Source organism: Chiroxiphia lanceolata, chromosome 5 (genome assembly GCF_009829145.1).
Source record: "Chiroxiphia lanceolata isolate bChiLan1 chromosome 5, bChiLan1.pri, whole genome shotgun sequence".
Lineage (NCBI taxonomy): Eukaryota > Metazoa > Chordata > Aves > Passeriformes > Pipridae > Chiroxiphia > Chiroxiphia lanceolata.
Window position 1 is genome coordinate 6,157,540 of NC_045641.1, and position 15,227 is coordinate 6,172,766.

Genomic DNA, 15,227 nt, shown 5'->3' on the forward strand with positions numbered 1-15,227 from the left:
CAGTCAATAACCTTCCTGCTTGTGTAATAATGCAAAAGCACTATATAGATTGTATCCATATTGCTTAGTCTAAAAATAAACAGGTACAGATTAAACAGGACATACATCCTATCTATACATGATTCATTTATGAAAAGCAATTATTTGTGCTGAGAAGAGCAAAGGTTTGGAGTCTGGAGCTAACAAAATAATTAAGAATAAAGACAAAACAACATAAGCTTAATTATTATTATTTTAACATGTTAAAAATACAGTCACATCAAAATAGGATACACAGTTATAAAACTGTTGCAGATGACATAAGAAAATAGTGTGTATATATTTTATATATAAAAATCTACAGTATTTACTAATGTTGATACATATTTTGGAGCCTTGCGTTGCTTGCACAAATGAATTGTACAGCTTTGTTATCAATTACAGAACCATCATTAAACACTGAGATTATTACACTTAGCCACAATATTATATACATACATTTCTAAGCTGCTGCAAGCAATCAGAACTAAAGTAAGCCCAAGACATATTTATCTTCACAATTTTATTTTAGTTTCAGTGTAGTGCTTTGCTAACTGTTACTTCGCTGCAGTTTGCAATTTTTAAAATATAAAATTGCCAAGTTATTAAAAATTACATCAGACACGTTATATACACACACAAAAAAAATGTTTTGAAACATACTAAGTAAATGTTACTTCCATTCGTAAAAATTGTTTTACTTCTGTACCTTAAAACTTACGGAGCCAACCTGCAGCAATAATAGGCACTAAAGCTCATTCTTTAAAGGAAAAAAAAAATAATCCATTTCTATGTTTTCAGTTAAACAAACCTTACAGAACAAAAGACAACAGGACAACCTTCCAAACCATACTAAACTGGTGTTGATGCCAATGTTTAGTACTTCGGTATTAGAAAAAAATATCTCTGTTCAGCACTCCAAGGACCTCTTCTGGCAAGACCCTCCTGTGCCTCAGCTCCCAGGAAGGGGTCGGTGCATCCAGCACCTGCTACACGGCACCAGCAGCTCCCAGGAGGAGCATCCCAAATGTGCCACTTCACCTGCTTCTCATCACCCCCAATTCACAGTCAAGGCAAGGAAAACACGAAGTAGAAAAGGCTGCAAACACTGGTTAAAATTACTTATGTCCCCAGGAGTTTAAGGTTCCTGTTAACAACAGTCGGGATCATTTTAGTGTAAAACACCGCACAGTGTGAGCAGCCCGACAGCACAGCAGCACACGCCCCACCAGGCACAACCCTGCTGGCTCTTTGGGGTAAAAAAGGGCAAAACAGAACAGAATTGACTCGACAAAGCTCAAGAGAAGGGACACTGCATGCTCACACAGCTCCGGGAATATCAAGCCTTGAGCAAAGCTCGGACGCCTGCGTGCGCTTCACAGGAGTGTCAAGGAGCTGGTCGTTCTCTGACACTTGTGAGATTTGGCCCTGCAACCAGTTTTAGTCTGACAGCACAGCATGGCAAAAAGGGAAGGGTGCAGCACCATTTCTGCATCAGGCATTACTCTCACTCTGCTCCAGTATTTTGCATATAGGATGACATTCTGAAGGTAGACTTGGGTGAGAAGGTAAAACTTCTCCACTTTCTGTGCCCCTAAAAAAACCCCCTAAACACTGCCCCGAATTTTAAGCACCATTACTCAACCAGATTAGAGACACATTTTTGGCTTTCTGCTTTTGCCTGCCTGCTCCTTCCTGCTGAGGAAAATAACAAACAGTAGTCAAAGGAGAGGAAATTAACTCTCATATAAGATTAAATTAATAATCCCAAAGCATCTCTCCTGCCCAGAACAGATACTGGGATGCTGAGGCAGTTGTATAAAAATGACAGAAACTCCCATTCAAAATGAATGGCTTCTCAAATAAATTACAAAGAAAAATTAATATGAAATAAAAGTACTTCACAAGCTTTGCCCAAAGTTAAACGCATTTACATTTAAACTCTTTAGCTCTTTTCCATATGAGTTTGTGTATTGTAAGTGCACACTCTCACACGCACACACACATCTGTACAGTGCATTAACAATGTCAGTCAAAATTAAACTTTTAAGTGTGTTACTGGTTTTAGGCAGAAGGATTGTAACACAAGTTATTTAAAAGTAAGGAGCGATGACAGCATAAACCACATGGTGTGTATGAGCTTATTGCTATGTCTGTGTGCATCAGATCACTTCCAACAGCTCCCATCCAAGCCCAAGAACTCCACCAGCCTTCAGCCAAAGTCTGAAACATCTCTGAAATTGTGTGGTTGTTTCTAAACTCATGTGAACCGTCCGCATTTCAGAGAAGAACTGAGGTGGACCACCACTGACACAGTGACATTCAACTGGGTTTGGTTCTTGCCACTTTACTGAGCACAGCCAGCTCCTCAGAGAAGCACAGATTTGTGCACAGACAATCCATCGGATCTGTTCCGATAGTGCTGGGCTTGAGCCGGCGGGCTGGAATATTGGTACTGTGCTGAGCCGTTCTCTTCAAAGGTTGGTGAAGTCCTGTATCTTACCGGGCTATCCACGGAAACAGCAGGAAGACTGTGGTCTTGAAAAGGTGTTGGTTGAAAATGCTGGTATTTCTGGAAATTATCCAGGTGGCCTTTGTTAAGGTCTTGGCTCCAGGGCTGCCTGTAGGGCTCATGTCTGTAGGCATAGGCAGCATCCAGCCACTTCCTATCCTCTGGCACATAATCTGCTGGAGGGATTATGAATCTGACACCCGGGGAGGACCTCGAGTTGCTGGTATAAGCATCAACAGGGGCTACTTCTATGTGACCAGGGGCTGGTGGAAGAGGATTTTGTCGACTGGCAGGATAGGAATTCATTGGTAGTTTATTGGGGGAATAATCTACTGACATAAAAGGCCCGTATGGCCTCCCAGAGGGGCTGGTTCGACTCCCGTGGTAATGCAGAGGGACAGAACTTGCATTGCCTATACTGGAAACATGCTTTGGAGAATTCCCATGGTAAGTAGGTGGATTACTATAACCTGGCAGTGGCTGTTTTGCATTCAGTCCATGAGGTGGGCCATCAGACTGAGATGCATACTTTGGAGACCTGGGTTGTGAAGCGAAGGTGTAATTATTGGGTATTTTTAATGGAGCCGGTATTTTTTCCGTTTGCCTTCTTGGACTACTGGAATATGCTACATGCCTAGGGCTCTGTGGAAGAGCTCTCTCAAGCATCTCTTCAACAACATTCTCATTCTCAGTTTCATCTTCTGAAACGTTGTCATACTGAGATGCATTAGACCCTCGCTTACCTTCATCAGCATCCAAAACCCTCATCTTTTGCTTTACATTCAAAGACTGCATTTCTCCAGGACTTGGTGGTGGGCCCGAAACCAAATGGTTTACTGGCCTCCCTTTCACATCTGCAGTAAGTTGCATTGTCTTTTCAATTATTTTGATATCAGATGGTTTATTCCACTTAGGTATGAATTCCCTTCTTGTATTTGAAGTAGCATTAGAATTTTGATTAGCAGCTGCATTATTGTACAGACTCGAGGTGTCTGGCTCTGCTGGCTGAGGCTTTTTTCTGGTATCCACCTCGTTCTTAGGCAAACTGTTCTGTGTCTCTATTGGTTGAATCTTCTGCTGTTTTAAGGAAGGTTTCTTTTCCACCGAATTAATTCTTTTTCGGTCATTTGATGAACTTCCTGGTTCTTCTTCTATGGATGGTCTCCTCTCTGTCCTTCTGGCTGCTTGTGTACCAGTGCTATTCTGTCCATTAAGCATTGGAGTGGAGTTAAGCACAGAAGGCTGAGGTTCTGATGGAATCTGCCCCAATGGCTTCTTTGGAAGTTCATCTTCTTTACCTAAAAAAAGAATAGGAATAACATAAATTCACCTTTGTGCAGAAGTCTTCTTTGATCTGTTGGTCATGAAAGCAAAAATAACTATGAATTAACAGGGCCTCTCTCTGGGTCACCATTCTGCTGAACACCTCCAAGGTTCTTCTGTACACTGACACTGAACACATATTTTTTTATGGCTCTCATCCCAACCAGTTATTCTAGTCTTCCTTCCTACAGCTGACACAACCTTGTAAAACTTTTGCTCTACCTAGACACTGCTGCTGCAAAAAATGACATTTTGGTTACAGTACCTACTCTGTACATAATTCTCCTCATGTTAAGCAAACTACTTTTCTCCACCTTAAAAATCCTTCCCAATATCCCTCTCCCATCTATTGTTTTCCATTCACTCATCTTTTAATGTTCACTTCTGGCAAGCTACACTATAAACTTTCTCTCACTTGGCTTTTGGTTGGAGCTCCCCATTAACATCTGCACAGTTAAGACCTTGCTCTCCCTAAACCCCTGCCTAGAAATTTCATCCTCAGTATTAAAAAGCTCCAGTAAAAGGCTTTACACAGAATAATTTTCTTTTCAGTTCAGCTTTTTATCAATACAGAACAATTGAAACAGCTGACACTAATACTGGCTACGCCACGGTTTCAGTCAAGCATTCCATGGACAAGTTTTGCCAAACACAAGGACATCACTTACAGAACACAGACAGTAAGGGAAAGTTCCCCCAGACTGGAGCTCAACACATTGCAATAGCCAGTGGTAAACATTAGTTATGTGGGGACCCAAAACAACTCAAACTGACACTACAGAAAGAATAAAGAAGTGTTTCATGGCTCACAGAAAAATTCACATCAAATTTTCCACTGCAATCCTTCTCCTTAGCAGTCACCACCTCTCATAATCTCAGCCAAAGTCTTTTATCATATCCACTTGCATATAACTTATTTAACTGTGCAATCCATTACTTTCCCATTATAAGCAGAAAAGGTCACACACTTCTCATTAAATGTATTAATCTAGATTTAATTCATTTGATCTTTGGCATTTAAAAAAAAAAAAAAAACCAAAACCTTTTTAAGTCAGCATAACCAAACAAATCCTACTCACTGTGTAACTATTTATTAAGCAAAAGCTCTGTTGTAAAGAGAAAAAAAAGAAATGGTTACCCTTGCTCTAATGTTTCACAAAGTAAATTATGCAAAATGGCTGTTGGTAAAATAATCTTGTTTGATCCCTCCTTCTTCCTATGACAAGAACTGTAGAATCTTTTTCCATCGAAGATCGTGACGTCAGCACCTCACCTTCTAGCTATTTGTAATTCAAATTCTTTGTCTATATGGGTTCACAGGAGTTAAGACATACAATGTCTCTCTCCCTGACTCGAGTGTTGTGGTTACAAGTGAGTGATGTTCATTTATACAGGCACGAGCCCGAGTTCAATCTTTGATGACTGGTTCATGATACAGACGCACAGAGGAAAGCCAGCAGCCAAGGCCGGTATTATTTATTGTAACAGTGTAACAAACTACCACCACGGATCAGTTGCTATATAAACTAAATGAAAACTCAAGACTTTGTGCCAGCCAGGACATAGCAGGAGGACAGCAGGGAAGAACACAATGGTGCCGTGTGTCATAACAAGATAACTAAATAAAAGCACTTAACAGAAACAGGCTGGTTTGGCCAAACAACTAAACCAGCTTTTTCTTGATTTTTCTTCGTAAGAGGCCAAAGGTCATATGGGAACCTACCCTTTGCTTCAGAAATAACTTCAGAAACCTCAGTTTACATATAACACACACAGTGTACCCAGGCCTTCTGTAGAAAACCCCTCCACTCCAATTTTCCCCCAGTTATCCTCCTCTCAATCACGATCATACAATGACGTAGACACATAAACCTCTCACACCCCAGGTACTCACTGTCCACCTTGCAACCAACCTGGCAAAGGCAGATCCTCCTGCTGAGCCCTCTCCTCAATTTCTTGTCTCCAAAGGGGAGATTGCCCACGTTAAATCCCAGGGTTACACACCTGGCACACTGTACTCCAGGATGGAGAACACCCCCACAGACAGCACAGCAGGGCACACGGCGGGGCAGGGCCTCAGCACTGGGCTCCAAGGAACGGCTTTTGGAATTGCAAGTCTCATGTTTGGTCTCTTCCAATGAGGGGCCCTGCCATTCCCAAATCAGGTTAAAATCTGGAGCATGGCTTTGCAGCCTTGCACACCACTGGTGGAAGAGAGGAGAGGGCAGAGGAACGAGCTGCATGGATGCTGCAAATGGGTAATTTAACAGCTCTGCAACACACTGACTGCTGCAACAGCCTCTCCAAAATTGTCCTTTAGTCTTTATGAACAGGAGTTCACTTTCTCAACTTGCTTCAGTTTGGCAAGAGGCATTTGTACCTTTTAATTCCAACTGTCTCCTCATAGACAATGTCAGGTAAAGCTGAAGATCTTGTCTTCTAAACAAAAGTGAATTTTTCCCATAATAAATATTCCTGATACTGGTACTACATGTGACAGTGCTTTCAGTCTTACCAGTCTTGAATGTTAAAACAGCATGAAGTCTGAATACAATACTTTGTTATTAACAAAGTAAATACCAAAAACTTGTCATCTAAATCATATAGAACTAGTCTGTATATGCTGCCAATCCATTTATAACCTGCAGGAGGATCCGTAGCAGCTATAGGATAGCATAAGAAAATGGCTCCTCAACATCCCTAGATTCTTTAATTTCTGTTCCGGTATGCAATAAGTGTTTTAGAAAAATTGTTTATTTTCTTCTATGCTTGAAGTTAAAATATTCTAGTCATACATACAAAAAACCCTGAAGACCAGTTCCTCTAGCAGCTGCAATGCTTCCTTCATTTGGCCAGAGATGTTGAAAGTACGAACTGATTTCCTTTCTTCCAGCTTTTACTTTAAGAAATGCCTAGAGCAATAGGAGATCCTTTAAATATACTTGGTTGCATAATAAAGGTGGGGTTCGTGTCAGTTTTTGGTTTTTAATTTCACACACTTAAGGTTTCTTAATTACCATTAAGCTCTAATAAACCCAAGTGAGAATACTGCAGACATTTTTATTGATTCTACCTCGACTGCTTTAAAGGTTACTTTCTGTCACCTTTCCTTCTCATTTCAGGGTAAAAGAACACACTACAACCAGGCCTATGTGGACTCCATGGTCTAGATGATATGTGGGGTAACATGAATTACAGCTGTCAAATGAGTATCAGGGAAGTGAAATTGTTAAACTCTTTGTTGTGAAATTGTTAAAACTCAACACTAATTCACGTACTGAGTAAGAAGCAAAGTGTTGCAAGAGAACAGTTCATTCAGAAGAAAAACTCTGCATTGTAACAGCAGGATACTGTGTTTATAGGTAATGTCAAAGCTTTGTGCTTTCAGGAAAAACAAAAATATGGAACAACAAGTACATGTGGAAGGAGGTCAGTGGGGAAAAGAAGAAATACAGCTTTAAATTTTAGCCGTGGGGCTCTACAAAACTCGGTTTAACTTGACCTTGGACAGAACCAACTGACACAGCCTTGCTTAGTCACCACATCTGCATGTGCAACTAGAAGAGGCCACACTGCCAGAGGTACCAACTCAGGAATCAAGCACAGGCCTTGCTCTGGTTCAAAAGCACTTGAGCACTGATCACCTCCTGCCATGAAAAGCACATAAACCCAACTTGAGCTGTGTAAGGACCTACAGTGCTGCAGCAAATAGAAACCCTGCAAACCAGTCACCTTCTAAAGGAAAACCAAATTGTTTGAAAATGCAAAATGGATATTTAATTCTAGTTGAAATATACAGCTCATACATAAATATCCATACACACATGCAGAGAGCTGTCACTCACAGTGAAACAACCAAGGACTTCAAAAAAACAGTTCAAGTTTCAAAAAAAGTTCACAAAATTAACCACGTAGAGGATAACCACATCACCACCATGCACCTGACTGCCATGGGACATTCCTCAAATGCACAAGTAGCATGCAAACTGAGTTTGTGAATGCTTTAACCAGTCCACTGTCAGTAAGAACAGCAAGAAACCCACGATGCTGCATGCTGGCAGGAAAGAAAGAAAGAAGGTAATAAAAGCAAAAAGCTGAAGAAATGAAAACACAATGCAAAGGCAAACAAAAGAAACTAAGTCACAACAAACATCTCTGCCTTAGGAGGTACAAACACAGCTCGCCAGACAAGCATGCAAAAGCACCAATTCCTTCAAGCCACATTTCTTTTATCTACCAATTTTCCACTCCAAATCTGCCTAAAGCCTCACACACAGCTCTCAACCATCTTTACTACTGCAACTAAACTCACTGTTCAAACTCCTTAGATTTGAGCACGAAAAAATTTTATGTGGGTGTTTTCAAGGCCATTCAATTGAATATCTGTTTGTGTTGTTGATCCAAAATCTGAGTTTATTCACTGTCTGGACATACCTGTCCTACTGAAAAAGGGAAAAACTACTGAATTCTACAAGAAGTATTTTTGGGACAAGTCCTTTTCTATAAACCCATGATGTTTAGATACAAGGTTCTGGTAGTGACCTCTGCAATCACTGAATGTGCCTTTGTCTTCTGAAGTGATCTGGGCTATCAGATTTTTCCCAAGTTGCCAGTATTCATGTGAGATGGGAATCTTTTAACTCTCTTCCCTTCTTTCAACAGAACAGGTTCCTAGACAGTTTAGTTACTGGCTTTTCCCAAAGACAAACATTGTATCAGCTTGTATCAGAAATTACAGAGTGGAAACTACAGGATTTTTTATTTTTCCTTTAAAAGAAAGGCAGTGATTTAGTTGACTTCTATGCAGTATAGCATAAAATAAGCAAACAAATAACACAGGTGAAAACAGGTAAGGAAGGAGAGAAATGGAAGGAGAGGGAGACAATTTAAGCAAAACAAGAAGAATCAGGTGCCTGTTTGTTGCTGGTAAACATATTCCCTGACATGAAAAGCAGCAGAGCAAATATGAGCAGGTCTGACTGTTCCCCAAAAGACAAGACATTCAAGTCACATTAAAGAAACTTTGTGTCCTGACTTCCTCCTGCTCAAACAAGCCTTGGCCACCACCCAGTGGAAGTCGGTCTCCACTGCAAGACTTTTCCAGATAATTGCTTCAGGAGGCACTAACAGCCTCATGCATCGAGTAGCAGACATATAATTGGAGTAAAGTGCTTTAAGTGCTCTCTCCGGTGAATAACAGTCTAGTCCTTAATTTCAGCACCAGAATACATGCACTTTGACTGTTCTAACACAATTTTCAAGGATGGTAATGGTCATAAAAACAACTCTTGAAATGACATCTTGAAATTTTGTGTTTATTTTCCATCAGTGACATGCCATCTTCCCCGGTTTACAAGTCTAAGAGAATTTTAAAGAAATTTAAGTGCCTGCACTAGAAGCTCGGGGTGTTCTCTGTAAATCAACCTTCGCTCCTCCTCCTTTATATGGTTTCAATGCCAAAGGAGTTATTAAATGAAATCCTGCTGGACAACTTGAAGGGAGAACAAAATACACTGTTGGCCTTTCTGCTGCAGTGTCGCTTTCGTAGTACTGACAGTGAGGAAAACTTACTTTATAAACATCTGCATTCAGATAAACAATGGAAATGTTAACAGATTTGGACCAACATAACTATCTGGGTCATATATTTAAAGATCATGGAAGTTTTAAACAGTAAATGTTTTTAAACAAAGGAAATCCAAAGTCTAAAACTGCCGAAGATATATGCTAATTATATTAGTATAATTCCATATATTGTTTTAGTTCATAATATCGTAAAGTAGTTGTACCACACAAGAAACAAGGCAGAAAAAATAGTTTAGTTGATTAAGACACGAAATGCACTGTCTGAAATAGCTACTTGGGTATTCTTCAAGCACAAGTGAAAAATCCAAAATACATCTGAAACAAAACACAACCAAAAGAAAGACACCAAAAGAAAGAAAGAAACAGGAAAGTCAAGTTGACTTACGTATTTCTATTGTTTTGGCTGTCAAAAGGCACATGAACAGGGGAGAATAGACATTATTCAATAGATTATGACTAATATTACTATTAATGCAGTATACACTTCTGCACTGTGACCAATGAATATGTGAAATGGATAACTGAATAAAAGATAACGATAATAAATTCAATAAAATATAACTTTAAAAATAAATATCAGATAAACATTTTAAAATTTATGGCAAATGCAAGATTCAAATTTTGCTACTTTTCCCTGAATGCAGAAAAGGTTGGGAAAACTAGAACCCAGAGTTTAAAGCTGCTGTTACCATGCACAAATGTAGTTAAACTGATCACAACAACAGCAGCAGATTTCGAAATTCGCCAATACTGTTTTAAAATTAAGCACAAGAGCTTTATGCCTGATTTAGGGCCTGCTGTCAGGTCTATTAAACTTTTAGTAATTAAAAAAAAAATCCAATCCAGGAGCTCTCTGCCTTCCCTTTTCAGGACACCTTGTATCAAAACACAGGTGAGAAACTGTCTCAAGAACAGACCTCAGAGGCTTCAAGCCTTGAAGGTGGGCCTGGCTGCCTTGTTTACAAAGGAAAATATTAATAAACTATTTTCAGCAAAGTATTTTTAATATGAAACTCTTACTGGCAAGCACTTCTGTTTATTAAAGTCAGACACTATAAAAATCTATTCATATATAAATATTGTTTATTAAGCATTGCATTATTCATGTAGTTATACAGGAACAAGTTATAGCAAAGCTGGAAATTTTATCCCTATCTTGTGAGCACTTAAAGAATTTTGCTGCTGTTTTAAATAATACACATGGAAAGAATCTGCATCAAGAAATTTTGGAAATCAGTGGTGTACCCCAAGAAAATTCCTCTCATTATGCTCTAAACATCATCCTTGAATTAAGGAAGACGTTGTCCATCCTACATCAGATCTGGCAGCTGGAGAAGATGTGAAGTCATACAGAGTTAGGTGAGTGTGCTGTTCAGGAACCAGCCGTGGTGTGGACACCCTGCACCACATTCCAGGCAATCCAGAAAATACCAAATGCCTTTCCTGCTAAATTTGCTTGAGGGTATGCCAGAGGAGAAATACCTTAAAGGACAGTTTTTACTGTCTAGCTGTCACAGCCTGCCTCTCTAGGGCTCAATAAGCACTTGGCTTCCCAGTAAGAAATGTTCTTATCCATACAGTCACTGTCTCCACAGAGTCACTGGAAGAGAGGGATGCCTGCCTTGAGGAACAGCACTTGATTTGCAAGCCATGCTCTGAAGGTTGCAGTTGCTAAGTACAGGCTACCCTACACTGGCCAGCACTTAGACTAGAAATTACCACTAAGAGGAGGGAAAATCCAGGGTCTGCTTTCTGCAAAACAGCCCCAGTATTGGCAAGAACAGATATACAAAATCAGCAAGATCCCCTTAACATCCATGTTTTCTGGCTGAGCCTTTTAAGGGTTTTAACAGCGAGAAAGTGTCTTCCTTCTGTGCTCTGAAGGGAACACTGAGCTCCTTAATTCACTGGGAGAAGCCATGGAGGAAGCAAGCCAGGGAAAGCTACATCAGACATAAGCAGACATCCACTTTAAAGTAACACAAAAGTTATTACCTCTTTTAATATCCTACTGCAGCTTACCCTACTAGGGCAGGAAAATCTATACAGCCTAACAAAGGATGCCAGATGGAAAATTCCACTGAGCTTAATTAGCTCACTGCTATTCCTGGATGACTGATACTGATGCAACTATAAGATGGAGATTTTTTTTCTTTTTCCTAACATGCATTTTTACTTTAGTTCTTAAAGGTGTAATTGTTGCTCAGGGAAAAAAAAAAGTACAAGATAGGAAGTAGTGCTTTGATTTCAGCTGAGAAAACAAAAATAAACACTATTTTCTCAGGTTACGGTGAATATTTAAACGAACAGGTATTTTTGTGGCTGCACGACACAGAATGGTTTCATATGTTTTAGATGGAATTAGAAGAAAAATAGTAGGAGTCAAGGTAGTAAAGACAGTAGAGTCACACAGACATCTGTATTGGGTTTGTGTGGCAAAGCTTTGGTAGCAGGGGAGGCTACAGGGGTGGTTTCTGTGAGGAGCTGGAAAACCTTCCCCCATGTCCAACAGAGCCAATGCCAGCTGGATCCAGGACTGGCCAAGACTGAGCGCAACAGGGATGGTGGCAGCACCTCTGGGATAACTCAGTTAAGAAGGGGAGAAAAAAAACCTGCTCAAGAGCAAATGTAGCTGGAGAAAGCAGTGAGAACATGTGAGAGAAACAGCCCTGCAGACACTGAGGTCAGTCGAGGAGGGGCAGGTGCTCCACGTGCCACAGCAGAGATTCACCTGCAGCACCTGAGGCCTGGAGGGCCCCACACCAGAGCAGGTGGATGCCCAAAGGAAGCTGTAACCCCATGGGAAGTCTGCACTGGAGCAAGCTCCTGGCAGGACCTGGGGACCCATGGAGAGAGGAACCCATGCTGGAGCAGGTTTGGTGGCAGGAGTTGTGACCTCATAGGGGATCCACACTGGAGCAGCCTGTTCCTGAAAAACGGCACCCAGTGGGAGGGACACACAGTGGAGTAGTTTGTGAGGAACTGCAGCCCTTGGGAAGCACCCACACTGGAGCAGTTCATGGACAACTGCAGCCTGTGGGAGGCACCCCATGCTTGAGAAGAGTGAGGAGTCTTCACCTCACGGAGAAAGAAGCAGCAGAAACATGTGATGAACTGACCACAACCCACATTCCCTGCCCACCTGCACTGCTGGGGGGGAGGAGGCAGAAAAAAAATGGGAGTGAAGTTGAACCCTGGAAAAAGGGAGGGGTGGGGGAAAAGTTTTTTTAAGATTTGGTTCTGTTTCTCACTATCATACTCTGACTGGATTAGTAATAAATTCAATCAGTTTTCCCAAGTCAAGTCTGTTCTGTCCATGATGGGAACTGCCGAGTGTTCTCTCCCTGCCCTTATCTCAATCCAGAAGCCTTTCCTTGTATTTTCTCTCCCCTGCCCAGCTGAGGAAAGCAGTGACAGAGCAGTTTTGGTGGACACCTGGTGTCCTGCCACAACATATGAGCAAAGCTGAACGTCTAGAAATTGTTCAGAACCTGTAAAAAAATATTAGTTGAAGACAGTGATTAACAAAAACAAAATTAAGAGAGAAAAAATTTTAAAAAATAAAACCAAAGGCTCGTAAAATTCATATGAAGAACAAATGAGGCAGCCTCACCCAAGTACGGATAACAGCAGACAAATCAGACAGATTCCCAAGGATTAGGATGAAGGCACTTTATTTTTATTCTGTGAAAGGTTAAGGAATGTTCCCTTCTACCCCTCACAAAAACATACCACACAGAGGCTTTCCCAGGCTACTCTGAAATTAAGAAGGAAAAAAGCTCAATTTCTCATCCAGCACCAAAATATAATTCACTTGGTTTTGCTTTTCCTATTTCAAAGTTAAACCTCCCACATTCACGTAGAAGGGGAAAAAAAACCAACTAACACAATACATTTTGTTACTGATGTTGCTCTGGCTACCCAAAATAAAGAACCAATATGGCTCGAAACAATTAGCATCTGTCAGCTTGTCATATCAGAAGTCACACTGAAGTGTACCCAGTATGAAAGCAAACAACTTGCATTTCATGGCTAAACTGCCTTGGCAAGAAGATACAGTCACTGTCCTTTGCTGTTGGCACCCACAAGAAGACTCCTTGACTCTCACACTTTCTGTTCCAAGGTGGGTGGTGGCTCTCATGTCACCTGAAGCCTCCTCGAACTTTCTGTGAAAATCCAGAGTATTCTCAAACAAAATTTCACTTGAAGGCATTTTACATTCCACAAAAACAAAAGCCTTAAAACAGAAATAAGTTAGGAACAGACTTTCCGCCTTCTGCACCAAGAAAATTTCCAGTAAATTCTGTATTTTCTGCAGAAACTCTCAACGTGACTTGCATGGATATGATTTTCTAGGCTGGAAGATACAGCACCATAAAAATCTTACCCAATTCTTCAGCTACCACAGTTTGGAAACTAGGAACTTTTCACTGATGAAATTTAATTTTACCACATCCATGAAAAATCTACATATTTACAAACTATTGAAGTTGTTGGGATAAGCTCCTCACTGCTCAAATATAACCACTGGACTTCAATGATCCTTAAGGATTCCTTCCCTCTCAGGATATCCTATGATTCTGTGATGGAGTGGAACTGATGCCAAAGGATGAAGTTGTTCACCTTGGCTGAGCATCAGCTGTGACAAGGTGTCTAATAAAGCTCATGGATGAGGAGCAGTGATGGAAAGAACAACTTCAGTAGCACAACATTTCTCAAGACTGAAACTTGTGGAAAAAGGATGGAAAGAAGGTAGGATAGGAAGGCTACGATTATGAAGATGAAAAGACAAGGGCGGGAACTGGACTTTGGCCTATTGTGGGTGGAAGAAAGTCAGCTGGAGAGACTGTACAGAAATTCAGAAAGAGGGTAAAACATAGGAATAGGGAGAAACAGGAAGCTGACAAGAAGCCAAAATGATGAAAAACAGAAAGTGTTTGTATTCCATAGGAACAGATTGCTGAAGACCAGATGAAACAGGTATTTATTTGCGGTGGGCAGTTGACACAGAAACAGAAAAATTAAGTTCATTAATGAAAGAACAAATTATCACAACAATGCTACATAGGCAACTTTTATTCTGACACTTCTTAACTTCTGAAAGCAAACCACAGCAACTTTATTTAAAGCTACTTTAAGGTAATTTCTGCAAGGCTTGTAATTTTTTTTTAAATATACATCTCTCAGATACTATTCTACAATTAAAGGATAAACAAGAAGCATTGAGTAATCACAAGAAAATTTCTAATTAAACATTGTGGAGGTGGGGATAGAAAAAAAGAATAGAATCGTAATAGAGGACAAAGATTCTACACATTTCATAAGCAATGCAACAAACCAACCATCTCTGCTCTGCAACCAAAAACACAAAAATCAAGAAGAAAAAAAGAAAATTATTCCATTAAACACCCAGCAGGTGCACACAGTTAAAAATCTGGATTTGACTAACAGAAGAAACTATTTGACCTGCAGTTTGTTCCACATCTAATCAAGCTACGAAACAGTCTGGATTCCCAGAAAATGCTGTTGCTTCAAAAAATTTCAAACCCTGATGTTTGAACTTCTACCTGAAAGGTTTTATAAATTTAAGTTAATAAAATTATCAGAACACAGGATGTTTCAAAGTGCTTTGCCGTTAGCTTAAAACAAAACACCAAAAAAGAACAAATTCATGAAAGGAAAAGTGTTGATTTTAAACTGTGAAATATTTCTGGGTAAAAAAACCCAAAACCTAATGCAGTGATGAAGAGAGAAACATTTGCACTATTTTTAACAGCATTACTTAACA

At 40.2% G+C, this 15,227-nt stretch overlaps 1 protein-coding gene across 10 annotated transcripts in view; it reads right to left on the minus strand.

The window, feature by feature from the left end:
- Positions 1-214: 214 nt before the first annotated feature.
- The window catches only part of USP6NL (USP6 N-terminal like), a 116,939-nt gene continuing 101,926 nt past the window's right edge, over positions 215-15,227 (minus strand). For all 10 annotated transcript variants that reach the window (XM_032687161.1, XM_032687154.1, XM_032687158.1 and 7 more), the window contains one exon: positions 215-3,828. In XM_032687161.1, coding sequence (XP_032543052.1) covers positions 2,387-3,828 — 1,442 coding nt within the window. In that variant the 3' untranslated portion in view covers positions 215-2,386. The remainder of the gene's footprint in view (positions 3,829-15,227) is intronic.